Source organism: Vicugna pacos, chromosome 18 (assembly GCF_048564905.1).
Source record: "Vicugna pacos chromosome 18, VicPac4, whole genome shotgun sequence".
Lineage (NCBI taxonomy): Eukaryota > Metazoa > Chordata > Mammalia > Artiodactyla > Camelidae > Vicugna > Vicugna pacos.
Genome location: NC_133004.1, coordinates 22,462,043 through 22,487,864, shown reverse-complemented (window position 1 = coordinate 22,487,864; position 25,822 = coordinate 22,462,043). Strand labels below are relative to the sequence as shown.

The following is a 25,822-nucleotide window of genomic DNA, read 5'->3' as shown; positions in this document are numbered from 1 at the left end:
CGGGAGGAGAGAAATGTCCTAAAACTGCATTGTGCTGATGGCTGTGATCACAGGTTTACTAAAAATCACTGAATTACACACTGAAAATGGGTGAGATTTATGGTATATAAATTATATCTTAATAATCTGGGTTTTTTTTAATAAGTCAGAGGTGTACACAGTATGAACACTCACATTGTAGACGTATTGTGTGCGTGTGTGTGTGTGTGTGTGTTTCCTCCTCATAACCACGACCCTCTGCAGAGGTAGCCACTGTCTTCAGCTTGATGGGAATCTTCTCTGGCTTTTCCTCAAGGATTACATACACACACATGTACCTGCAGAGAGGGCGTGTGTGGTCTGTGGCCGTCACATACATGAGATTTTGTGGTATTTGTCTGCATCATGCTCTGCTCCAAGCCCAGGAGACACAGCTCCATCAGCTGCTTTAGGGCTGCATTTCATCCCAGAACGGAAGAGCTATGGTGCCCGTGTTATGCACACAGGTGGTTCCCATAACATCGGTAAACCAACCAACCCCCCCGTGGTGGACACGTAGTTGGTTTCCAATTTTAGTATTACAGACAGAGCTGCAATGAGCACCCTCCACGTCCTCAACTATGCGGAACCACTAGATGGAAGGCGTCCTGCCACGCTGCCAGTCCCGTGGCCCCGACAACTGCACCAAAGCCCAGTAAGGAGCCTCTAACTGCCGCTGCTCCAGCCATCCGCAATCGTCCAGTCCAGCCAAGGCCTGGAGCAAACCATGCTCCACGATCCTGGCACGCCCGGCTGGGCTAAGCACACAGACCCCGGTCAGCAGCCGCCCCTGACGCTCACCAACCACGAGAGGGGTCTGAGCGCACAGGCCCCGGTCAGCAGCTGCCTGACACTCACCAACCACGAGAGGGGTCTGAGCGCACAGGCCCTGGTCAGCAGCCACCCCTGACGCTCACCAACCACGAGAGGGGTCTGAGCGCACAGGCCCCGCTGTGTCACCCGCTTGAAGGGAAGGAATTCAGGCAGAGGGCCCGGGGGAAGGGGGCCCAGCCAGGACACTACCTCGTCGTCCTTCCATTCCGAGAAGTCGATCTTGAAGGAGGGCAGGGAGAACTGTTGGCTCACGCCCCGCTTGTAGTGGACGGTCTCGGACTGCAGGGCTGGGCTCTTGGCGCTGTAGCTGAAGAAGCAGCAAGAAAGGACGGTGAGACAAACACTCTGTCTCACCCCGTCCCCCCCCCAGCGCACAGGAACTGAAACGTGGCTGGCAGCCACCAGCCTCTTGGGGGACCCAGGAGAAACCTGACTGGCAGGTCCCCACCACGCAAGCCCCAGCCCCTCTCTGGTGGGGCAGAGGCCAGCCTGCATGGCCACGTGTCCCTCGCAGCACCGGCTCTGACCCAGCGGGGCCTTCCAGAGCCCACACCTACCCAACAGCTATTATCCTTCCAGATTTGGCTACACTTTTCCCTTTGGTCTTTATGGTTTGCTGACTTTTTTGAATAAATATGACACCAAAATGCACACAGTAAAGGGACCCCCACTCCCTGCCCTCAGGCCTGCTCCAAGCCACCTGCTTCTCTGCGCTGTCCGCAACTCACACATCACTGCCGGGGAAGCCAAGGCTAACCATGCCTGTGTGCGCTGGTGTCTCTTCTTTAATATTCAAACAGCAGTCCACCTACACTCTGCCCTTCACTATGCGGCACCCAGAGCCGTCCCAGAATCACCGCAGGTGAGGTGCCGTGTTCTAGGACACTGTGTGGACTCCCACAGCTTTACTCTGAGTGATTCAGTCAGGCCCCCATCAGTGGACACCTGGTGGTCTCCGACATCTTGCTATTCCAAACAAAGCTTCCGGAACCCTCTTCTACACACCTTAGCCGCGCATGCAAGCATATCCCCAAGGTAAATCCCCAGGAAAGGAAGGGCTGGGTCCAGCAGCGCCCAAATGTTTAATCCTGATAAACTCTGGCATCTCCCTATGCCGGAATCCAACACATGACCCTTACCCGCCCCCCTCCACCCTACACACACCTGCTACCCTTGGGGCCTCCCTCAGTCTCTGGGACAAAGGATGCTCTCGAGGGCCCTGGCATGTCTGGCCTGAGACTGGCACTAAGGGAGGGGCTGCTGGCACACGAACTCAAAAGCCCAAGTTCTCAGCCACCGCCCCACTCTCCAGACCAAATCTGGCCTCCAAGGGGTTTTCTCCAACAGGACGGAAGCGGGCACATTTCTGCTCATTCTGCCCAGGTCTGGCCTAGCAGCCTGGAGGCAGCCCTGTTGTGGTCCTCCTGAAGTTGCAGACTTCCAACTTTGGGGGCCAGCATGGCCTTCATTTCAAATAAAATCCCCGAAAGCTCAAACACAATGTACAGACAGAAGCAGAACTGCTGGGCCAGCCTGCCACCCCTACTCTGCCAGGCCCCAGGGGACTCACACAGCTGTCCCATTCAGGAACTCCTCCACCGCCTGGCAGTAGATGGTGATGGCCACCCGGGCATCGGCATCAAAGGTGAACTCCAGGCTGTAGAGAACTCGGGGCTTCTCGCTGTCATCAGTGGGGCTGTCAGCACCATCTTTGTACCTGCCGAGGACGCATAGGGACAGGGGCAGGTCAGGGGCCACGTCTGCGAGGGCATCCCCATCCTGCACCACACACACCACCCCCGCCGAGGGGCCCCCAGAGTCAACTCCTGGCTGTGTCCCACCTTTCTAGGAATGCAGGGCTGTTTCCTGTTTAGACAATAAGGCTCAACAACGCAGGGTCCTCCCTCCCTTGCCTCCTGCCCACAGGAAGGGAGATGAGTCCTTGGTTTAGAGGCAGCCCCAGATGCTGCAGGTCTTCCAAGTTTAAAGTAGTTCCTAACCCACTGACATTCAGGGCTGGACCATTCTTGGCTGTGGGGGTGTCCTGTGCCCTACAGGGTGCTTGCTCAGCAGCACCCCTGGTCTCTGCTCCCCAGATGCCAGTGGCACAAGTCCCCAGCTGGGAAAACCAAGACTGTCTCCAGATACAGCCCATGGCCCTGGGGCACAGGTGCCTGGCTGAGACCCTGGCTTAAGGGTTGGACCTCCACAGGCGAATCCTGCTGGCCCCTCCCTTTCCTACCCTCATGCAGGGGCAGCTCTGGGAGGTGAGTCTTGACTCTACACACGGGGGGTGGGGGTGGGGGTCACTCAGCACCTCTCCTCCCAAGCATCAGGGCCCTGGGGCACAGCGCCCCACAGGGTGGGGTGAAGGGTTACCTGACGAGACGGACGGAGTCTTTGCGCACGTTCACCAGGCTCCTCAGCGTCTTCACCGGCTCATGGGGGGCAGGGGTGACGTAAGGAAACTAGGAGAGAAACAGCAACTCCAGGTAACCCCCAGGGCATGGCGGGGGAGAGAACACATGGCTTAATCAGAACAACGGTCACAACCCTGCCTGGTACTGCTGGGCCCTCACACTGACCACAGGACGGCACTATCCTCATCTACCTCGAAGAAGCCACAGACAACCTGGCCAGCACGTGGGGGAGCCGGGACCAGAAGTGCCCTAAAGGGTTCCGGCCATGTGGCCACGGTCCCCCAATTCCAGCAAGGACCCCTCGCTAATGTCCTGTGGCTCGAGGGTCCCTGGCAGCAGTGGTCAGGGTTCGGGCTCTCAGGCCACGTTCCTGCCGTCCCACTGCTGCTCTGAACAAGGTGGACCCTCCACACAAGGAAGATGGTCAGCACAGATTCTGGAAGGGATACGAGCATGCACACGCACACGCACACACACAGGTGCTGTAAAGCTGGTGGCATGTGCGAAGCGTGTGCACATCGTGACAACGCACTGAGACACTGAGTCTCACGAGCCGCTGTCGCTGGGAAGTTGGGTAAAGGGCACACACATGGAGTCTCTCTGCATCACTTCTTACAACTGCAGGAGACTCTATGATGGTCTCAAGGTGAAAGTTACACAAGATGACAGGTTTACAGGAGACCTGCACGAGCCAGGCACTGGGCTGGAGCTGAGGTTACGAAGACGTGGAAGGCGAGGTTCTGCTCTTGCTCTCATAGACTTGGGAGGGTGGGCAGCTCAGCACAACGAGGAGGCCCCACTGACCCCAAGGGTGGGAGCGGCCAGCACTCGGCCTTAGGCCCCTCGCCTCCCATCGGTTAAAGGATCAGAACTTCATGTCAACCAGCTGCTCCACGGCTAAAACAGCCTAGAGACCACCCATCCCCCACCAGGCCCAGGGACTCCCCTGGACTCGGCAGCCTCAGCAGACAGGGTCCAGTGTCTCCTGAGAGGGCCTCCCACCTGGCCCCTTGCTCATACTGAGGACCATCACCTCAAGATATAAAACCCAATCCCTGCTCAGCAACCCCGATGGGCCCTCACCTCTCTCCTTCCCTAGTCTCCATCCATCAAACATTTCCTTCTTTTTTTTTTAAACTTTTATTTAATTTTGGGGGGCATTCATGGCTTTTTTTAAATTTACCGTTCTCTTCTTTATTGTCTGAAACCCCTCACACTAAACAGGGCAGAGTCTGTCCTCTGTCCCCAGTCCCTGAAAGAGTCCTAGGCACACAGCAGGTGCCAAATGTGTGCTGAACGAACAGACAGCAGTGTACGAAGTGCACATCTCAGCCATCCAGCCTCCCAGGGGGCAGTGCCAGGGGCAGGCCTCTCAGAGGGGCACGCCTCAGGCACACGTCCCACACAGACGTCTGGCTGGCACCTCTGCCTCATTTGGGGTGACTCGGGGCCTGCTCGCCACCAGGGGCCTTGTTACCACCGCCAGGGGCCTCGTCACTACTGCCCACGTGCCCAGCCCCGCAGAGACCCACCTGGACCGGGCGACTGCCCAGGAAGTTCAGATCCATGTTCTCGCCAAAGAGATAACCTTCAGGGTGGGGAGTGTCAAATTTCTCACCTCCCATGAAAAAGTGCGAGGCGAAGTAGTTTCCTGGTTAAAAGGAAACACGGCTGTAGATGACGGGGCTCAACACAGCCCAGTGGGAGTGTCTCACAGCGGAGAAGCTCAGCCCTGAGAAATGCCGGCTCCAGGCACCAGCCTCAGCCTTTCCACCCAGCCCACCCCACCTCTGCACCCATCCCCACCCACCCCTCTCCTGGGCCACTCCTCCCTCCTGCTGGACACATCCAGCACCCCCCTTCAACATCACTTCCATCTGCAGCAGGTTGAACTGTGCCCCCTACAAGGACATGGCCCCATCCTAACCCCTGGTACCTGTGCACATGACCTTATTTGGACACAGGGTCTTCGGAGATGTAATCAAGGTAATAGGAGGTCAGGCTGGATTGGGGGGGCGGGTACTAAATCCAGGGACCAGTGTCTCCAAGGAATAAGAGGGAGATTTGGACACAGACAGACAGGGAAGGAAGCCGTGTGCTGGCAGAGGCAGAGCCGGGAGGGACGCAGCTCCAAGGCAGGAACGCCTGGAGCCACCAGAAGCAAGGAGAGGCAGAGAACCACCCCCATAGAAGCTTTGGAGGGAACCAACTCTGTCGAAACCTTGATTCTGGACTTCTGGCCTCTAGAACTGTGAGAATAAACTCTGCCATTTTAAATCATTCAGTCCGTGGCACTCCGTTATGACAGCACAGAAAACGAATACACTTCCTCTGACCCACAGACTAAACCAGCCCTCGCATCCGAGCCCCAAGCAATGCCACAGTTTAAAACTATGTGGATGAGTTTTTACTCCATTCACATCTGATCCACTCCTCCATGAAGACTGAAGATGTATGTCCACGGCACACTTAGGTACTAAATTCTCACTTCTCATAGAAATAAATGGATACAAGGCATCAGACACAGGTCAGTTTCAAAGAACTGAGCTCACAGCCTTGCTGGGGAAATGCTGGAAGGACCACCTCTCCCAAGCTTCCTAATCTGACACCTGCCCATGGTCCGCCCTTTCTCTCTGGCACAGAGGACCCAGAAAAAGGCCAGGTGTCCACAGGACCAGGACCCTGTGAATTTTGTGGACCAGAGGGAATTCTGGGCCCTTACAGCTACAGTGGGTGCCCTGCATGGATCTGTGTGCCCTTCCTGAGAACCACAGCTCTGGTGACGGAGGACACAGCCATGGCTGCCTAAGCTGGGAGACCCAGAACCAGGAGTCCAGCCTGATGGCTCTGCCTGCAGGGAACACAGCCAGGACCTAACAGGCTAGGGCGTAACCCCAACCCACTTGTGGACCAGGAACCAGACACAGCCAACCACACTGAGAGAAAGAGAATAAAGTGGTGACTAGTTAAGTAAATATAACACCCGATTTCATGGAACATCATACAATAGCTGCTAAAGAGTGTCAACAGACCTGAAAGCCAGTATCACAGAACAATCGTTGAGCGCATTCCAAAACCTCTTTTGAAAGGTAACAGCACACACTTAACCGCATAACACGAGTTGTGAGCACGCACAGAACGGTCAAAAGGACATGCCCAGAAAGCTGCCAGGAAGTCCAGCGGGAGCGGGTGCGGCAGGGACAGAGCCCAGACGTTCTGCTTCGTGTTACACCTTTTCATTGAACAGGAACCATCGTGGTGCTCTTAATGAAAAGACTGAGATACAGGGACGCTCCGGGACTCTTCCAAAATCACCTGAGATTTGCCATGGTCCCACTGCCCACACTGAAAGCATCAGTGCATTTTAATATGATGATCGTTCCCACACTGGCCCTGGAAGGCGGGTGGGAGCAAGGCACCAGGCCTGGGGCACTGGTGGTCTCTGGACTCCAGCTGCAGTCTTGGTTGGCCCTTGGTCCACCCAACCTCGAGCCCAAATCACAGGTAGGTGAGAGATGCCTCGGCAGGAAGCTTTAAGGGGAACCCAGCTCAGAGCCACCTCATCTGCCGAGATTGACTAGGTCGTTACCACGGCACATACAGCAGGGCAGATAGGGAAAGCCCCACGCACCAGGCACTGGGTGACAAGTCGGACCGCAGCAGCATGTGAGAGAGGGTGCGTGCAAGCCCAGTGGCTGCTCAGACTGGCCAGTGAGGTCCCAACTGTTGAGCATTCGTGGTGGGGCCTGGTCCTCAGCCCTGACAGGCCCCCCACGCTGCTCCAAGACTCTGAGGTGGATCCAAAGGCTGTGGCCCTGGTCTGGAGGGAAGGCTCAGGAGAGGGCAGCTCCAGGCATGGCAGCCTGGCCGACCCTACAGGGCCTTCCGTGTGGAGATAGGCCCTTGACCCGGAAAATCCTGACCTAACCTCCTCCTGGGGGATCTTTAAGGCCAACAAATCCCCAGGGTTTTCTCCACCAGTAGAAAGTAGGTGAGGCAGCTCTCCTCCAAGAAGGCCCCCATATTCTCACCTTCTGGTACTTGTGTCTCTCGGCAGACTTCCCACACTGAATAGGACTAACCGGTGTCACCAGCAGGATACTCTGGAAATGATGGGGTGAGACTTCCAAGGCACTGGGGGAAGCCAGCTGCCATGTGGTGAGGACGCTCAAGCAGCCCTAGGGAGGGGTCCATGCAGTGACCAGCGGGGGCCCCTCGCCACCACCCAGCACTGACCTGCTGGCCCCATGAGGGAACCACCTGGGAAGCAGACCCCAGCTGACTGCAGTCCCACAACTAAGGCACTCCCAAGCTCCTGGGCCACAGAAACAATGAGATAATGAACATCAAATATAAATGGCTACACTTTGAATCTGTTACTCGCCAAGAGGTAACTATCACCACAGGCTTTGAAATCCAGTCTGGGTGACCCTCCGAGGGCTCCTGATTCTAATACTTTTTCCTGGCCACCACCCTGGTCAATGCCACCACCATCTCCTGCCTGGATTACTGCAATCCACTCCCTGGGTCTCCCCACTACCATAGCCCCAAAGTCTGTTTCCCACATCCCATTCTCATAGTTTCCTGGTGGCTTCCTAGTCACACTAGAATGAGTCCCAAACTCCTCCCTGGCCTGCGAGGCCCTAGACAGTGCAGACCCCGTTTGCCCCCAGGGTCTTTTAACATGCTGTTTCGTCTGTTTAATGAAGTTCTTCCCCAAGAGTCTGCCTGGATCCTTTGACCTCATGTTTCTATCTCAACAATCCCTTTTCTGATCATTCTTTTTAAAACTGGCAACCTCCCCCAACCTACCCCGACCCTCTTCTCTGCTTTCTTCTCCTCCACAGCTCTTCCACGACCTAACGGTGAACTATACACGGGAGGCCCCCACGTCTCAGTGCAGTCTGAAGCGTTAATAACTTCAGAGGTACAAAGGCTACAAACTAAAACCTCTGGACTAACAGGCAATGGATGAGATGTTCTCGTTTGTTTTGTCTTTAACTGTATTTTATACATTTTCTAAATTAACGTGTATTACTTTAAAACAAGAAAAATTGTTTTTAAAAGACTGAACACATGGGACAAGAATGTGTTAGGGCAGTGGTTGTGAAATCACAAAACTGGAACATATATGTTCTTGGAAAAAAAAACACTGAACTGTACATTTTAAAAGGATAAACTTTACAGTATGTGAATTATGTCTCAATAAAGCTGCTGTTAGGAGCTGGAAAGACGTAAGTTGTTAGCTGGTAAATCATCAATAATATTTTTCTGGTATTAGATCTTTATGTGATTTTTTTTTGGCAAATAATTTGGAATTGGATGCTATTGCTAAATCAAACATGTTAATTCTCATCTACTTGATTCATGTGAAAAAGTTTCTCAAGTTAAAATGAAAAACGGAACCAGAATTGATGCTGACCTGTCTCATTCCAGCAAACAGGCTCTATTCAGCTGTGACTACATGAATTAACTGCGGGGAAAGCAGCCCATCCACTCACGTCAGATGTATGTTCAGTGATTTTCAGTATTTATGTTTGTCACTTATGAAAACTGTAATATTTGTTATGTTTTGACCAACTGGGTATTTGTAATGGCCATGCAAACCAGAAGAAAAATTCTCACTCTTAAGATTCTAATTTTAATTTATGTATATATTTTGGTTGCAGACACACAATATGCCGATCAATACAAGACTTTCCAGCATAGAAAGATGGAAACACCTCACACGTTCCTCGATAAACAAAGGGACAAACAGAGCGTGGCAGTGACGAGACGGGACCACACACCAGTTAAAGGAGCGGGCCGGGTCTCCGCACATCAGCGCGGAGCAGACACAGAAGGAACACGACTCAGACGTGGAGGACGTGAGAACTTAGCACAAGGCAGCCCCGCAGCGCAGACGGTGGGACACCCACATGTGGGGAAGGAAGAAACAAACGCGGAAGGATGTGCCCACATCCACAATATGAAAAATGCTAACCGTGGACGCTGAGTGGAGGGCGTTCCCTGTATTACTCTCTGTACCTTCTGGTATGTTTTTTCTAAAGGAAGAACACATGCATCCAAGGGACTGGAGCAGCTCGCAGGTGTGTACCTGTATACGTGTGTGAGTACGCGTATGCACGTGTACGTCTGTGTGGTCTGTGTGTGTGGTGTGTCCGTAGGTGTGTTGCACACACATGTGCTTGTGTGCGCACGTGTGTCTTGCACGTGCGTGGTGTGTGTGCTCATATATGTGCATCTATATGTGTGAACAATCTTGGACCAAGACGGGCTACAAAGAAGGAGGAAACAGAAAGACAAGACAACGGGGCGGCGGGGGGGCAACGACAAAAAAGTAAGACAGGAGACAGAAAGAGAGGAGACACCAAGCCCACAGCCCCCAGGGGTCTTCCTCCATGCCCCCGAGTCAGCGCCCCAGCCCAATTTCCCCATGGAACCCACTGAGGGGGGACAGATCCGGCCCCACTTTCCATGCAGGAAACTGAGCTCAGAGGTCACAAAGCTAGTGATGAAGCCATGGCTCAAACCTGTTCTCCACCAAAACATCAGCTACACACGCACCCAGAATTTTATTAAAACCCAAGTTTATCAGGAGACCAGAGTCTGGGACCCTGCTATAGAGTGAATGATTGTGTTCCTGCCAGCGTTCACACGTGGAAACCTAAGCCCCAGTGTGATGGTGTTGGGAGGGGGGCCTCTCTGGAGGATGATCAGGTCATGAGGATGGGCTCTGATGAAAGGGATTAGTGCCCACAGAGCCCCCTCACCCCTTCCGCCGTGTGAGGACAGAGAGAAGGCAGTGGTCTGCGGACAACGAAGAGGGCCCTCATCAGACACAGAATCCGCCAGCACCCTGTCACGGACTTCCCAGCCCCCAGAACCATGAGAAATAAATGTCTATTGTTTACAAGCCACCCAGAGTGTGGTGTTCTGTTACAGCTGCCCAGATGGACTAAGACAGACCCACTGGGTCAGAGAGTCCAGATCTGGACCCCGGAGAAGCATCCGCACCCAAATCCGCCAACCTCCGAAACACCCACAACGGAAAGGAGCTAGGCAGGCCAGGTGCCACCCAGCATCCCTGAGGGGACAGCCACTGCCACTGCCACCACCGGGGCCACAGGGCAGCTTCATGGCTTCATTCACTCCTAGTTTCGCCCAAGAGCTGAGTGAAGAGACATCTCCAGAGGCAGAGCCCCTGTGGCAGGAAACCCTCAGAATCCTCAGACCAGACTGCCAGCCAGGGTGGTCCCTGGAAGGATCTGATTAAAACGCAAGGGGGATGTTTGCACTCAATCCCCAGATCCCCTAGAGTCCCACCCATACCACCACCCATACTGCGCGTGGCTCCCAGGCCTGCCGCCCCTCGCCTCCTACCTCAACCTTCAGCAGCCGCCCATCTTCCCTCCACGTTCACCCAACAAAGCCGCGCCTCTGGCCCCCAGGTCTCCGAGGGGCTGACCCCATGCCCACGTTCTCACACAGAGGTCAAGTAACCGCTTGGGACCACACTATCAGAGAAAGGTGGCGTCCTCACTCAAAAGCTGTGCTGACCCAGAGCTGCGTCCTCAACTACGCCAGCCTGATGTGCGTTTTCAACACCACCAAGCAACTGTCCAGCTCTCAGTGCACACTACCAGGGAAGGGAGGCTTCAAATTTAGCTCAGTCCTGACACTACCTGGAGACGGCGTCAGATCCCGCAGGTGAAGGGCTCAGTCCCACATAACTGCACCCTCCTCCACTTCAGATGCCAATCACAACTCCAGGTGGCCACGTGAGCTTCTGACGCACCAGCTATAAATAGGAGGTTCTCAGGACCCCCTCCTCAGGGTCAATTAATTTGCTACAGTGACTCACAGAATTCAGGAAAACAATTCACTTACTAGATGACCAGCTTATTAAAAAGGCTATGGCTCGGACAATCAGACAGAAGAGATGCAAAGGACACAGCATGTGGGAAGGGCTGCGGAAACCCCAGCTCCCTGAGCGTGCCCCCTCCCAGCATCTCCATGTGTTCACCCACCTAGACGCTCTCCAAACCTGGCCACTCTGCGTCTTCATGGAGGCTTCATTATGTAGGCAAGACATTAAATCACTGGCTACAGGTAAGCACCTCAGTCTCCAGCCCTCCAAGCTCATGGTTGGCTCCACTGGCAACCAGCCCCCAGCCTCAGGTGCTTCCAAAAGTCATCGCGTTAATACAAACTCAGGTGTGGTTGAAAGGGGTTTGTTATTGGAAGACACCCATTTCACTTTATCACTCATCACTGAGGAAATTCCAAGGGTTTGTGGAGTTCTGTGCCAGAAACGGATGAAGACCAAATTATGTATTTCTCATTATAAATCACGATAACCCTGCCGGGTAAACCATGACATGAATAAGGATACCCTAGGGCCCCCTAAGAAACACAGCTGGCCCTGGAACCTGGGACACTGGGCGTGGATTTCGCTCAGCTACCCCCAGTGCCATTCCCACTCGGTGGAGGGCGAGCGGGAAGGCAAGAAGGCTGGAAACAGTTCAGTGATTCCACTCGCTGAAAATTCTTCTCATTCTGTATCAGGACAGATATTCCCAATGACCAGCTTCCTGACGTCCACTGCTGCTAAGCCCCACCACCCAGCAGAGATCAGAATGTCACCATCCACAGAGTGGTGATCTCAGAAAGCATCTCCAGGTCCCTGAGACAACCCCTCTGGGGGGGACAGCCCCTTAGCCTGTGAGCCTGGTCCCTGCTCAGCCACTCCCGCTCAGCCAAGGTCACGCGTGCACACAGAATAGCGTCTCTGCCCCCCACACTCGGGCGGGAGACTCAGAATAGCCCCACTTCCCTGGACCTCAGTGTCCCCATCTGTAACATGAGGCCTCAGTGAACCACCCTGGCTGCAAACTGCAGATAGAGGACAGCTGGGGATGCCCAGAGGCTACAGAAGCTGATTATTCGACAGAGCTTTGCACAGGTGAAAAGACACGTGATAAACGTGTTTCCCAACCTCCCTGCAGTGTGAAAGCCTTACCACAGCAGACATAGCAAATAAAAGGCTCGCCCCTGCAAGGAGGCAAGAACCTGAGCTGAGAACAGCTGTGACTAAGCAAAGACTCTGGTCTGCTGAGTTCCTGTAAGGTGTGGTAGCCATCTATCTTGGGGTGAGGGGGTCTTCCCCAGCTTTCATCTCTTTTCTGGACATAGCCTTCACAATCCATAGAACTGGGCCCCAGCTTCCACCAGAGCACACAGCTCCCAGCCCCTGGACACAGCTGGTTAGCCTCAGTGGACACCTGACCATACTGGGCCACCCCTAGATTCTTGCCCCCCATGGAACTGGACCCAGAACCACAGGACTTGATCCTTGAGGGCCCCCAGTGGGTGAAGTCGGCTTCATGCCTGTCACAGCAGCAAGACGTTGAGGCCAGAGAGGACTCTGCGTTCTGGTTATCACGATTTCCAATGCTTGGTTCCCCTCCCTGGGTCCCAGAGACCCCACCCCTAGGCCTCCAGTGCATTCCATCCCTGCCTAAGCGAGTTGGTGTAAATGCCACAGAGTCAACCTCCAAAGAACTCAAAATGTAATAAAAGGCACTTGGGAAAAGCATTCCTGCAAATAAGTGAGAAAAGAGAGACAACCCAATATAAAAATTTTAAGTAGACAAAAGATCTCACAAAAAGTGGAAGAGAAATGAATGGCAATTTACATACAAAAAAGTGTCCAGCCTCATTGGTCATCAGGGAAAAATAAACTTAAACTACCACAAGATATCCATGGCTAATGAGGAAAAGAAACAGCAAAACAGAACACGCACACAGGACACTAGCCGGTGCTGGCGAGAACACAGCGGCCATGGGACCCAACTCTGCGCAGGGGGGCAGGGGGAGGGGCCCAGCCCCGCCACAAAACCGGAAAAGCCGCTGACCCCGCCCACGTGCACAAGGGGGCCAGAACCCACTGCCCGGCATTGAGAGTTGTCAAGATCCAGACACAGAAAGCAGAGTGGTGGCTGCCAGGGAGGGGATAGGGAGTTAGTGTTCAGTGGGGACAGTTTCATTTTCACAAGAGGAAGAGTTACGGGGATGACAGAGATGATGGTGGTGACAGCTACGCAGCAGTTTAAGTGTACTTAATGCCTCTGAACTGCACACTTAAAACAGGTAAGGTGGTAACTGTTATGTGTATTTTACCACAGTTTTTTTAAAAGTGAAACAAAATTCACCCAAAGAAATCAGAGTCGTGGGCACCAAAGCTGGGTACAGGAGTGTCCGTGGCAGCACCATTCATGAGAGTCCAAACCGGGAACGCCCCCAGCGCCCTACACGCGAATTCGCGGATGAACACGCGGTGCATCAGCAGACACTAGAGCATCGCTCAGCAGCGACAGGAAATCGCCCACTGCCCCACTAACAGCACCAGGGCCTCTCATCACCCAGCCTGGAGTCAGGACCGTCCAGTTCCATTCACACCAAGCTCAGAAGCAAGCAAAACTCCCCTCCAGTGGAGTCAGGAGGGGCTCCCCAGGGTGGAGGGGACAGAAACTGGGCAGGGGCACCAGGGGCTGCCACTTTCTACTCCTTCAACCCACCTACTTGGCGACAGCTCATCAAGCAGAATGCTAATGATCTGTACGTTTCCTCAGTATGGCACACTCTAATTGTAAATATACACGTGTGTGTATAGAAGACACCTTTTCTAAAGCACTGAACTGAGTACCGTTCCTTCATTCGATTCCCCCTAAAGGCACCGCCGGAGCCTGGTCACTCAGGGCTACCACAGGGGCAGGAGATCCAGGTAACACAAAGTGGCAGTTATCAGAACAGTGGACACCAGGGCTGACCGGACAGAGCCAGCACCCGTCTCAGGAGGTCGGCCGAGTCAACACTGAGTGGGATGAGAGGGTGAGAAATGGGTTCTTTCCAACCACTGCAGACACAGGGTGACAGATGCACCCGTGTCAGTCATTCCCAAGCCTCCGCCTCCCTCCCAGCTCTGAGCGCAGGCCGATGACCACACCAGGGGTGCGGGCCCCAGGGCACAGGAAGGGACTGAGCCTGGTTCCCCAGCTCCAGGGAGCCAGGCAGACTAGGGGCAGTTGGCAGAACTGAACAACCCACCCTTATTCACTGAGCCTGACTCCAACACTGCAGGGGTGGCAGGGGTGGCACGGCTGCACTTCATTTTACAGGACAACATGAAAATGTGAGGCCTGATGGAAGCACACATGGGAAGTGCCCACTGGATGTGGCCCCATGCCAGGGCCTGCCCGCCCACACTGGGTTTGGGAGGTGAGGCAGGCAGCAGTGGTCACCGCCCACAGGGTCATCCAGGAAGGGCAGGACGTTCCCAGGAAACTTCCAGGGAACTGAAAAACATGGAGCTCGGCTGGGTGGGGGCTTGGCCCCGCCCCCTGCCCAGCTCCCATGGACTTGCAGAATCAAAACTGAAAGATGCCAGGGGACCACAGGTTAACTTAACCTCAGGGAGTCGGGAAACTGGGGCCAGAGAGCAAATGACCGGCTCAAGGCCACAGGGCAAGTCGCTAATATAGGGCCTCTGGACTCAGAATCCAATGCTCCTCTCACTGCAGCTCTCCAGGCAGGGTGGTGGCAAAGAACCCCACATGGTGAGCTCGCTCTCCTGGTGCTAAACCGAGCTCCGGCTTGCGCACCTGTCTGTGGAAGGGCGTGCTGTAAGCACAGTAACAGCCACCCCAACTGTAAGGAAGAAAACACGCACAAATGTAACCCTTTGATCCTGGGCAGCCAGGCCCTCGGCGCCATGGCCAACATCCCAGCACAGGAGGAAAGGCCCACCAGCCAGCCGGCCAACAGGAGAGCGCATCTCAGCCCAGGAGCTGGGTGAAGGATGTGGGGACCTCCAGGTCACTCAAAACCCTGAGGGCAGGTGAGAGGGCAAACCTCAGCCCCAGTGGCCACAAGGCCCAAGTGCCGGCGGCAGGCTTCTAAACCCAAGCAACCTATGGCTTCTCCTTCAGGGAAACAGGTCCTCAGATGCCCACCTCCATGGCCACCTGACAGGGGTTTTGTCTGTGTTGTTTCGCTGTTGTTTTTACCTAAAATCTAACACATGAACCTCTGAAAACACAGCTTTTTTATACAGCTCTCACACTGACAGGATCCAAACTGAGCTCACATGAGCAGAAGCACAGGTGGCAGGCTCCCAGTGACGATGGTGCAGGGATCCGAGCAGGAAGGTGAAACCCCCGTGTGCGGGGCAGCCCCTTCTCCCCATCCCCTGCCCCACTGCCACCGACCATGGGGCTCAAAGCACAAGCTCACTGCCTCGGGACAGCGATGGGACCCAGGGGCCCAGAACATCCCCAGTGACAAAGGATATCCTGGGTGACACAACAAGCTCTCCCTCGTCTAGAACGCCTGCCATGGTTCTTCCCTCCAAAGAATCGGCAAGGCCTCACTGTAGAAAAGGTAAACCCAACACTGGCAGCAGTGTTCACGAGAGGACGTTTCTAGATGGCCACCAACACAAAAGACACACCCAAAGTCTCCCGCACATGCTTCAGGTCCCCCATCACGTGGCAGCAGGCCCAGGAGTCCTCGGACCGCACCTAACGCCCTAGGGCATAAGATGCAGCTCAGTCTGAGCAGCTTGGACACTAGGGAGAGGGGGTTTGCTTTCTGTAAGGCCTGCTGCACAAGCATTTAATTAAACACCTACTGTGTGCAGGCTCAAGTGCTGGGAGATAAAGGGCTCAGTCTGATTTCTAGTTCTTCTGCCAAAGAGGACAAAAGTCTAGTGTTACAAGGACATGGCAAAGCTCCAATGAGATAAAGGAGGTGAAAACACTCTGAAAGTACACACACCTGATACACACGAGGTTTAGGTGTGAGGCGTATTTCACCCCCACTCCCAGGGTTGGTGGGTCACAGGGCTGATCACCCCTCCTGACACTTCTGTTGAGTGACCTGTCCCCAAACACCAGGGCAGGCAGCCCACGTCACTTTGAGACACACAAGTAAAAATAATAATGTGGGAGGAGGAATAACCAAACCACGGCAGAAGCCGCCCACGACCAGGCACTCCTGTGGGTCCCTGCTGCACTCTGGGCTCTCCTCTCCAGCCTTCTGTTAAAGAGCTCAACCATAGTGTCCTAACACCCGCTTTGCCCCTCCGCTGGGGGACCAGCCAGCTGTGTAACAGGGGCAAGTGACTGCAGGAAAAGTGACTCAGAAATAAACCCTCACATTTACAGTCAACTGATTTCTGATGAAGGTGCAAAGGCAACAGATGAGAAAAGAATGGCCTTTGCAACAAATGATGTGGAAATAAGTGAAAATCCATTTACAAAACCCTCCCCCCCAAATCTCAGATCTTCACTCCAAACCATACATGGAAAAAAATTAACTTCGGGGAGAATATAGCTCAGTGGTAGAGTGTGGGCTAAGCATGCACAAGGTCCTAGGTTCAGTCCCCAGTAACCCCACTAAAATAATAATAATAATTTTTTAAAATACATAAGTAAACCTATTTACCCCCCAAAACCCAAAAATTAAAAAAAAAAGTTAATTCAAAACGGCTCACAAACCTAAATGTACGAGCTAAAACTATAAAACTTCAAGAAAAACAATAGGAGAAAATCTTTATGACTTTGAGCGAGGCAAAGATTTTATGGATATAAATCCAGAAGCATTAACCATTTAAAAAAATCGATAAATGAATTCACCAAAATTTAAAACTTGTGCTCAATAAAAAATGTTTAAAAAAATTAAAAAATTAAAAAAATGTTTAAAAAACCCCAAAACTTGTGCTCCTCAAAAGACAGCACTAAGAAACTGAAAAGACAAACCACAGACTGGGAGAAAATACCCGCAAATCACAGAGTTGATAAATGAACTGCATCACTGCATCCAGGATCCATAAAGAACTCTTACAATTCAATGAGAAAACAATCCAATTTCTAAAAAATGAACAAGACTAAAACAGCCATCCCCTCCCTCCCCTCCCCTCCTCGCGTTCACACACACACACACACACACACACACACACACACACACACACACACACACACGATATGCAATGGCCAATAAGCACAAGAAAGCCGCTCAACATTATCAGTCATCAGGGAAATGTAAATCAAAACCACAGTGAGATACCACTTCACACCCACCAGGACAACCATAATTAAAAAGGTAGGCAATAAGTGTTGACAAGAATCTGGAACCCTTACACACTGCCGATGGGAATAAATGCAAAATGGAGCAGCCGTTATGGAAAACAGCCTGGCAGTCCCTCAAAACGTTAAACACAGGGTTACCACATGACCCAACAATTCCACTCGTAGGTATACACCAAAGAGAACCGAACACACCACACAAATGCTCACAGCAGCATTATTCATAACAGCCCCAAAGTGGAAACGCCCCAAATGTTCATTAACTGGTGAACAGATAAACAAAATGTACTAGATCCCTACAATAAAGTACAACACGGATGAACCTCAAGAACATTTGCTAACCTGGAGACTGTCATCCTCAGCAATGTAAGCCAGAAAGAGAAAGAAAAATACCACGTGATATCACTTATACGTGGAATTCAAAATAGAGAAAGAGAGAAACGAACTTATTTACAAAACAGAAACAGACTCACAGACGTAGAAAACAAACTTACGGTGACGGGAAGAGGGTGGGAAGGGATAAACTGGCAGTTTGAGATTTGCAGATACTGACTAATACATATAAAATAGATAAACAGCAAGTTTATACTGGATAGCACAGGGAACCATATTCAATATCTTGTAGTAACCTATGGAGAAGAGGAATATGAGAACGAATGTCTGTATGTTCCTGTATGACTAAAGTATTGTGTTGTACACTAGAAATTGACACAACATTGTAAACTGTACTTCAATGAAAATATATTTTTTAAAAATTTGCTAAGTGAAAGAAGCTAGACACAAAGAAGACTACATGCTGAATGAGTCCATTTATGTGAAATGTCCAGAAAGGACAAATTTTAAAGACAGAAAGCAGATCAGTGATGAGGTAGGGGTGGTGGTGAGGACAGAGACAGCCTGCAAATGGGCACAAGGCAAGGAAACTTTGAGGGGTGACAGAAGTGTCTAAAACTGATGGTGGTGATGGCTGCACAACTGTCTAAGTTTACTAAAAATCGCCAGATTGTAGGTTTACAAAGAATGAGCTGTATCACACATAATTTACACTTCAATAAAGACCCAGGGAGAGGGTACAGCTCAGTGGTAGAGCATGTGTTTGGCATGCACAAAGTCCTGGGTTCAATCCCCAGTACCTCCAGTAAAAAAATAAACAAAACCTAGTTACCCCCCCAAAAAATAAATAAATTTAAAAAAAAAACTATACCTCAATAAATCTGTTAAGAGTAAAATAAATAAATACAATGAATACAAAGCAAACGTTATTAAAGCTGCTGTGGCTCCTGCTGGAAGTTTCAAAGTAAAATTTGGACAGGGGATTTTAAAAGTCCTCCCCACACACACACACTAAGAGGTAATGGTGAGGTGATGGATGTGTTAAGTAACCTTACTGTGGTCATCATTTCCTGGTATACATAAATACCAAATCATTACACTCTACTCCTTATACTCACACAATGTATATGTCAATTGTATCGCAATAAAGCTGGGAAAAAAATGGACAGTGTTACAGAGGTGTTAAAGAAAATAGCACTCAATCATTCTTTCTCCTTAATATAATCAACAAATTGACAGAGACCTGGAAAGATAACAATCAATTGAACAGTTCATGGGGGACTCCCCTAAAATAATCTCAAACCTTCATTCAGTCCCAAATGCACCCTTGGGGAAACATACTTAGGCCCCCATTGCCTCCCAGAACACTGCTTAGGTCCCCAACTGCCTCCCGGAACAAGGTGGCCCAAGAGACAAGGAAGCAGAAAGGACAGCCTTTGGACTAGACAGGCCCAGGAGAGCACTGCTCTCGCTGACAGCAGAACCAAGGGGGCCCATGGCACCCATCCAGCCAATCAATTGTGGCTGACTGGGGTGTCAAGGCTTGGCAGAAAACGGGGTCCTGACTAATTGACAAGGTATGCCATGCAGAGTCCAAAAACCATGCCGTAAGTGCCTTGTACTTGTGATTTTGTCCAAATGCCCAAGTGAGGGGACACCAAGTTGCTCTAGTCCCAGGTGACAGGAGATACCACCTTTTAAACTCTTTGATATCTCTGCCAACCCACCGCTAACTGCTATTAGAGTCTGAGTTGATCACCTAATTTCCTTCTTAAGCCATTACAGCAGCTAACATTTTTCAAGGACTTCTTAGGTGCCAAGCACTGTTCTGGGCACTGGAGAAGGATTAACCCACTTTACAGATGAGTAAACCGTGACCTGGGAGCTAAGCAGCTTGCCTAAGATCACCAGGCTGGAAGAACACCAGAGATGGAAGAGGATGACTTCAAACAACTGCTTCATCAGATCTGGGGATGTCAGCCCACAGAGCCTCCAGGGGGTCCCCACACCAGACACAGACATCTCCCATGCCAGATAGGAAAGAGTGCCCTCTGCCTAGCATTACCTTCCGACTGCCCCAACTGTGCTGGTCTCCACCCTCTTTATTTCCAGTGGTCCCAGACACTTGCCTTCCTTCACTTTCCAAAATGAGGGCAGAGCAGTTAACTTGAGTGGACATCAGACTCACCTGGAGAATGTTTTAAATGCAGGTTCGTAGGCCACAGCAGGTCTGAGGCATGGCCTGGGAAACACATGTTAAACAACCTTCTCCAAGGGGGAGAGCAGGTGGTCCTGGACCACACTCCCAGGAAACCTGGCCTGGGGGCTGCCCGCAGGTCAACTGTGAAGCCTAGAAGACCACCACATCAGATCAGATGTTACAGAAGCCAGGATCAGAGGCCCCAGTCTGAAAGTCTCCATTATGTCCAAATCCCCTATCCTGTTTCTTCTCTCTTTTCCCAGCAAATGACCAGAGGAGGAGATGGAGAATGAGGAGCCCAAACTAAAGTTCCAGGTCAGGTCACCCTCATCGTTAGTGGCAGCAGAAACTGGGTACAACGCGTATGGGAGTCTGACTCCTAGTCCTGCTCCCATATGTGCTTCCATCCACCTCTCAGACCTTGGGAAAGTCACTTCCTTCCTGGTGGCCCAGGCCTCTCAGTCACAGAAAAGAAGACCAGAGAACCTGGTAGGTCCCCTCCAACCATTCTCCTGTTCTCCAGCAAAAACTCCCTGCTTCTCTCCCAACGACTGTAATGCCTCCTTGGGCCCAGCCTCATTCCCCCGACCCACCCACCAAACACGCGCGCCAGGTCACAGGAGAGCTAAACCTCTGACCAGATAGGACCACCAGCTGGGTCTTCAAACGAAGCCACCAAAGAAAGCGAAAACCGGACATGGCGTGATGACAATCCTTATAACAACGACCACTTTGTAAGCACAAGGGAAGCGCAGGCACCGTGCTATGCCCTCGCCAGCGTCGCGCCCCAGAACCTCACCCTGGCCCTGGGGGTTTCCCATGGAGTTTTCCCCACTGTGCAGCCAAGGAAGCCGAGGCACGCAGGGGCGACTCGACTGACCCAAGGTCATCCAGCCGGGACAAAGCAGTCAGCCCCCTGCCCGACCCACGCCCCGGGGTCCGGGTGGAGGGCGCGCAGAGCTCCGGGTAGGGAAGCTGCAGGAAGGGCCGCGGGCCGAGCAGGGCCCCCAGCCCACCCTCCGCCTAGAGACCGGCGCCCCAGCCCCGCCGCCCGCCCAGCGATCCAGCCCGCGCCTCGCTGTCCGCGCCGGAGGCTAGGACCGGCGCCAGGGCGGCCACTCACCAGATTTCGGGGGATAGCGATAGGCCGAGTTTGCCTGGATGTCGATATCCTCCACGCCCGCGATGCGGCGGCTTAGGATGGAGCCCATGGTGCGCAGCGAGCCGGGCCAAGGCTAGGAAGGGGGGGGCGGCGGCGTCCTCACCAGGACATGGCCCGGACCAGGCAGCGCTGACGCTCGCCCACGGCCGCGGGCGCTCGGCCTCCGAGCCCCCACCCCCGGTTCGGCTCCCGGCCCGACGCCACGGCGGCTCTCCGCCCCCCGAGTCCTAGGCACCTCGGGAAATGGAGTCCCCTCGCCGCCGAGGGTGCCGGACAGAGGCTCATGAATCCCGCCAAGTACTACATTTCCCAGGATGCTGCTCGCCCAGGCTCGCTGAAGTTGTTGACAAACGCTCCGGGACAAACCAACTGGACCTAAATCCAGAGGGGAGGAACCATCAACCGCACCGCAAATTATCCTTCCCTTATGCATTCCAAGCACAAGACTAACATCATAACTCTTCAGCCTTTTCATAATCTGTTCATACATAAACATTCTAGGAATCCAACGCATTCCATTTACTCTCTCTCTGAAATTATTTCCTCGAGCTATCACGGTTCTCGCCACTTCCCAGGGTTTAGTCTCCTAGCCCGGCCAGCAGAGGGCAGACCTTTACCTGCCACCTGGAAAGAGCTGGGGGCGGCGGAGTGGAATCCAGGATTACTCTGATCGGTGCTCTTAGAGGAGAAGCGAAGCATCTTTTCCAGAACTCTAGGCATATCTCCCGTTCCACGTCCAGAAGAATTACTTTAAAGAAATAATTTTACAGCCTCCCCCCCCCGCCCCCAGCCCTGCATAGGCACTAGACCTGTCCCCATTTTACAGATACGGAAACTGAGGCATAAAGACCGAAGGGCCACATGTAAGGGTGCTAAAGGCAAGTTTACAAGAATCAGGATTACAGTTAAAGCCTCCTCGCAGGTTGCAGTGTACTTTACTGGCTTTTGACTCATACAAAAGTCTGTAAGCATGCCAAGTAAGAATGTTTTTTACCTCCTTTTCAGTTGAGAAACGGTCGTAATAAGAAGAAAGTGACTTCCCAAGATAAGCCTGTTCTACTAAGAAAGGAGCTAGGGAGGGCAGAGGCTGGCTAAGAGTCTCAGATGGTAAATTCACCACAGTCCACATTAAAGTGAATCCTACACCTTTCTAGAGGCCAGAATGCAGAATACAAACTTCCTATTTTCAGGGGAAACTGGGAAGGCAAAAGTAATAAAGGAAGTGAGGGACTTATGAGATTATAAGAGAGATCCCAGTTCTTGGGATTCCACAAACAAGATCCCCATTTACTGAGCACCTACTATGTGCCAGGCATTGCTGTTGGGGGGTATGCAAACACTGTCTTTTTAAATTCTCTGTTGTAGGTTCTGTTTGCATTTCTAATTTACAGAAGAGGAAAGAGGCTGGGAGAGAAGTACCTCACTCAGCTTACATAGTAGATAAGTGGTAATAAAGCTGGAATTTGAACCAGGCCACTCCTTTTAATGCCACCCCCACCTCCCACACATCTCCCCCACCCCCAGACAGGAATGCCCCAGTGCCAGGTTTCATGTCTCTTTCTCCCAGATAGGCTTGAAGACACCCCCACCCCATCGCTTCTTCCCTTTAAATTTCTTTCTGTTGAATCACACGACACTGTTGAATTATATATACACTCAAATATACCAACACTGCCTTCAGTTTACTGGTCTCCCTGTTTGGGGGGAAGGAAGGAGAATATTGAGGGCCCTGACATTCCCCCTGAAAAATAACCCTAAGAGCTTGTCTTCCATATGGATTGTGGGCCAGGGCAGTCATTTCCATGAGCTGGATGTTTGACTAGTGAAACATTCCTCTTAATAGAGCTTTGGACTTCAGGTGTATTTTTCTGTGCTTATCCATGCCCCGCTGGGAAACAGGCCCTTTCTGATTTGATACTGGTTCTACTGTCAACACCTTGGCTGATTCATGTATTTATTCAACAAATAGTTACCATGCAGCTACGTGAGAGGCAATGAGCCAGACAAAGAGCCAGGCAATAGAGATTAAATCGAGAAACCACCAGACACAGAACACCTAGTGAGGAAATCGTGAAACTGCCAGACATGGAACATCTAGTGAGGAAACAGACATTAAAAAGGTGAACAAGGGTATAAATACAAAATGTGGTGGCTGCTATGGGGGAATGAAGTGAAATAACATAAGAGACTTACTATTGATAGGCAAGTCAGGGAAGGCTTCTGTGAGGAGGTGACATTTAAGCCAGGACTTAAAATATAAGTAAGAGCCAACCAGGCAAACTATGAGGGGGTAGGTCAGCCCAGGTTCCAGGCAGGGAGAACAGTGTGGGCAAGGGCCCTGGGGTAGCAGGCCCTGAAGAGCTGAGTAAGATCCATGAGCTCAAAGGCCAGCGTGGCTAGAATCGAGTAGGCAGGAGAGTTCAGGAACAGAGGTCAGGAGTGAGGCAGTGGCTAGATCTCAAGGTTCCTCAGCCAGCCAGCAATAGGTCCTTTGAAATGTAAGGAAAGACCCCAGGCACACTTCATGGCTTCCTGGTGTGAGTCTCTCAAGGCTGGACCTCTTCTCCAGCCTTCTGAGGGAGCAGGATCCCTGCCTATTCCTTCTTGTGGTCCCAGAGCCAGACATCCAGTAGATGTCTGATAAACACATCTGTGGAGTGATGGAAGGAATAAAGGTAGGGAGAAGGAGGCCCTGCATTAACTGGCTATGCCAACTTTGGCAAGGCCTTCAACCTCGCTGGACCTCAGGGAAGGTGAGGCACTGCCAGAAATGCCCTTTATTCCCTCCTCCCACTATCCTCTGGCCCCAGCTGTCAGGCCCCATCTGAGCTAAGAAATCCAAAGTCCACTCTCTAGCCAGACTGATCGTGGCAGAAAACAAGGTTGTTTTTTCCTTCCCTACTGCCCCTGGGAAAATAAGCTAGCTGAGGGGGCCACGGCGGCCGGAGGGGGTGACCTTCGCTCCTGCTAGCCCCATCTGCCCCATCCTAGCCAGCCATCTGGCTTGCAAGAGCTCCTTCTGGGCTGGGCAAGTCTGGGCAGGTACCTGAGTGGTGCCCAGATAAGGGTGAGGAAAAGGGTGATGGTACTTCCTGCCTCCCTAAGCAAAAAAAGCTCCCCACCCCACGTGAGCTCTGCCCGGACCCTGCTGGCCCAACGTGTGCCTGCTCTTTGTCGCTGGCTATGAACACTGGCAAGAGCGTAAGGAGAGCTTGATTCCAGCCTATTTCCCTATCTGTAAAATGCGATTTGCGTTGCCTAGAATAGTGCAGATGGAAGCAAAAAGGTGAGTGCTAGAAACGGTGCTCTAAGCGCCAGGCCCATGCTGAGCACTTCACAGGGATTAAACCCCCAGAGCAGTCCTGGGAGAGCTCTGAGCTCTTCTTACCTTTGGTTCTACAAATGAGGAAACTGAAGCTAGGAAGATCTTGTCCCAACACCAGACTACTTAAGTGGAAGAGTCAAGACTGTCACCAAAGTCTTTTTGACTCCAGAACCTACTCACCTTCCACGTCCTGCTGTTCTCCCAGGAGTAATAGTGATAGTCGTAACCACATTCAGAGCTGCCTACCACGTGCTGTGCACTGAGCATTTTGCCCACATTAATTAATGCTTGAGATGCTTTGTGAAGGTGAGGGGCCACTCTTAATAAGAGCAAAAATCTCCTGGTACCATAAGGGTTTGCAAAAAGTAGTGGAGCCTGAATGATCCCCACATAACAGAAAGGGGTTGAATCCTTATTTCCTAAGTGGACGTGACTTGTGCCAGGGTTGAGGCACCCACCTGGAAGAGGACAAGCTCCGAACCCCAGCCTTTAGAGGCAGTTTAGCAGTTCGACAGTTTCAGGGCTCCTTCCCTCTCCCAGCTAACCTGGTGCCCCAGCCTCCCCCACAGCCCCATAACCTTGGGACCTTTCAGTCCCTGTCCACCAGTCCTCCATCATCCTCCTCCCACTAGCCAAAGCCAGAACCCCTAGAAGAGTTGAGGAACCCAGAAATGGCTCCTCGGAGAGCACTGCAGGTTCTCTTCCCACTCCCTTAATGTGGGACAGTTTCCTCCATTCAATCCAATTCTGAGGCGCTGGGCAGGGACAGACTCCCCTGGAACCAGATACACCCAGGACATCTCCTGAACCGTACTGGACCTCTCTGCCACCATCTGGTCTCCACACTGCTCAGCCACAGTAATCCTAATGGTGACAATGGATCAGATGTACTAAAACCCTCAATGGCCTTTAACCCACCACCTCCAGGACCCGTGCCTGCTTCCTGAGGGCACTTTCCACACGTGCAACTGTACATCTGTCCTTGGGATTTTTCGACACGCTCCCCCACCCCACCCCCACCCCCAGCTAACCCGTCTAGAATTTGTTCTCTGTATCCCGGGCCAGGTCAGAGCCAGGCACAGGGAAAGGGTCCGAGAAATAGTTGCTCAACTAATGAAACTGGAGACCAGGGAGCGCGAGGAATGGGGATAAGGTCATTAAGAGTAGGGGTGACCGAACGGGACTTCGGCCCGACATCTCTCCCGGCCTCCCTACCTGCCCTCCCGCTCCAAACCCGCCGGGCCCACAAACCCGACCCGCGACGTCAACCGGAAGCGGCGCGTGCGGAGCTGTAAACACAGTCCACAACACCCCACCCTACCCGCCGCGCAATTCAGCCCCGCCCCCGCCCTCCACGTGATGCGCCCCCGCCCGCCTTGACCC

General features: G+C 52.4%; 1 protein-coding gene across 7 annotated transcripts in view; it reads right to left on the bottom strand.

The window, feature by feature from the left end:
- The window catches only part of MGRN1 (mahogunin ring finger 1), a 49,410-nt gene extending 23,699 nt beyond the window's left edge, over positions 1 to 25,711 (bottom strand). For 5 of the 7 annotated variants that reach the window (XM_072942605.1, XM_072942602.1, XM_072942606.1 and 2 more), the window contains exons 1-5: positions 21,076 to 21,432; positions 4,805 to 4,923; positions 3,232 to 3,320; positions 2,423 to 2,569; positions 1,042 to 1,159 (exon numbers count right to left, since the gene is read on the bottom strand). In XM_072942605.1, the coding sequence (XP_072798706.1) occupies positions 1,042 to 1,159; positions 2,423 to 2,569; positions 3,232 to 3,320; positions 4,805 to 4,923; positions 21,076 to 21,163 (561 nt within the window). In that variant the 5' untranslated portion in view covers positions 21,164 to 21,432. Of the gene's footprint in view, positions 1 to 1,041; positions 1,160 to 2,422; positions 2,570 to 3,231; positions 3,321 to 4,804; positions 4,924 to 21,075; positions 21,433 to 24,619; positions 25,351 to 25,654 lie in introns of those variants that run through there. The other 2 variants (XM_072942607.1, XM_031686974.2) reach the window with 2 other exon arrangements.
- Between the last annotated feature and the right edge of the window lie 111 nt (positions 25,712 to 25,822).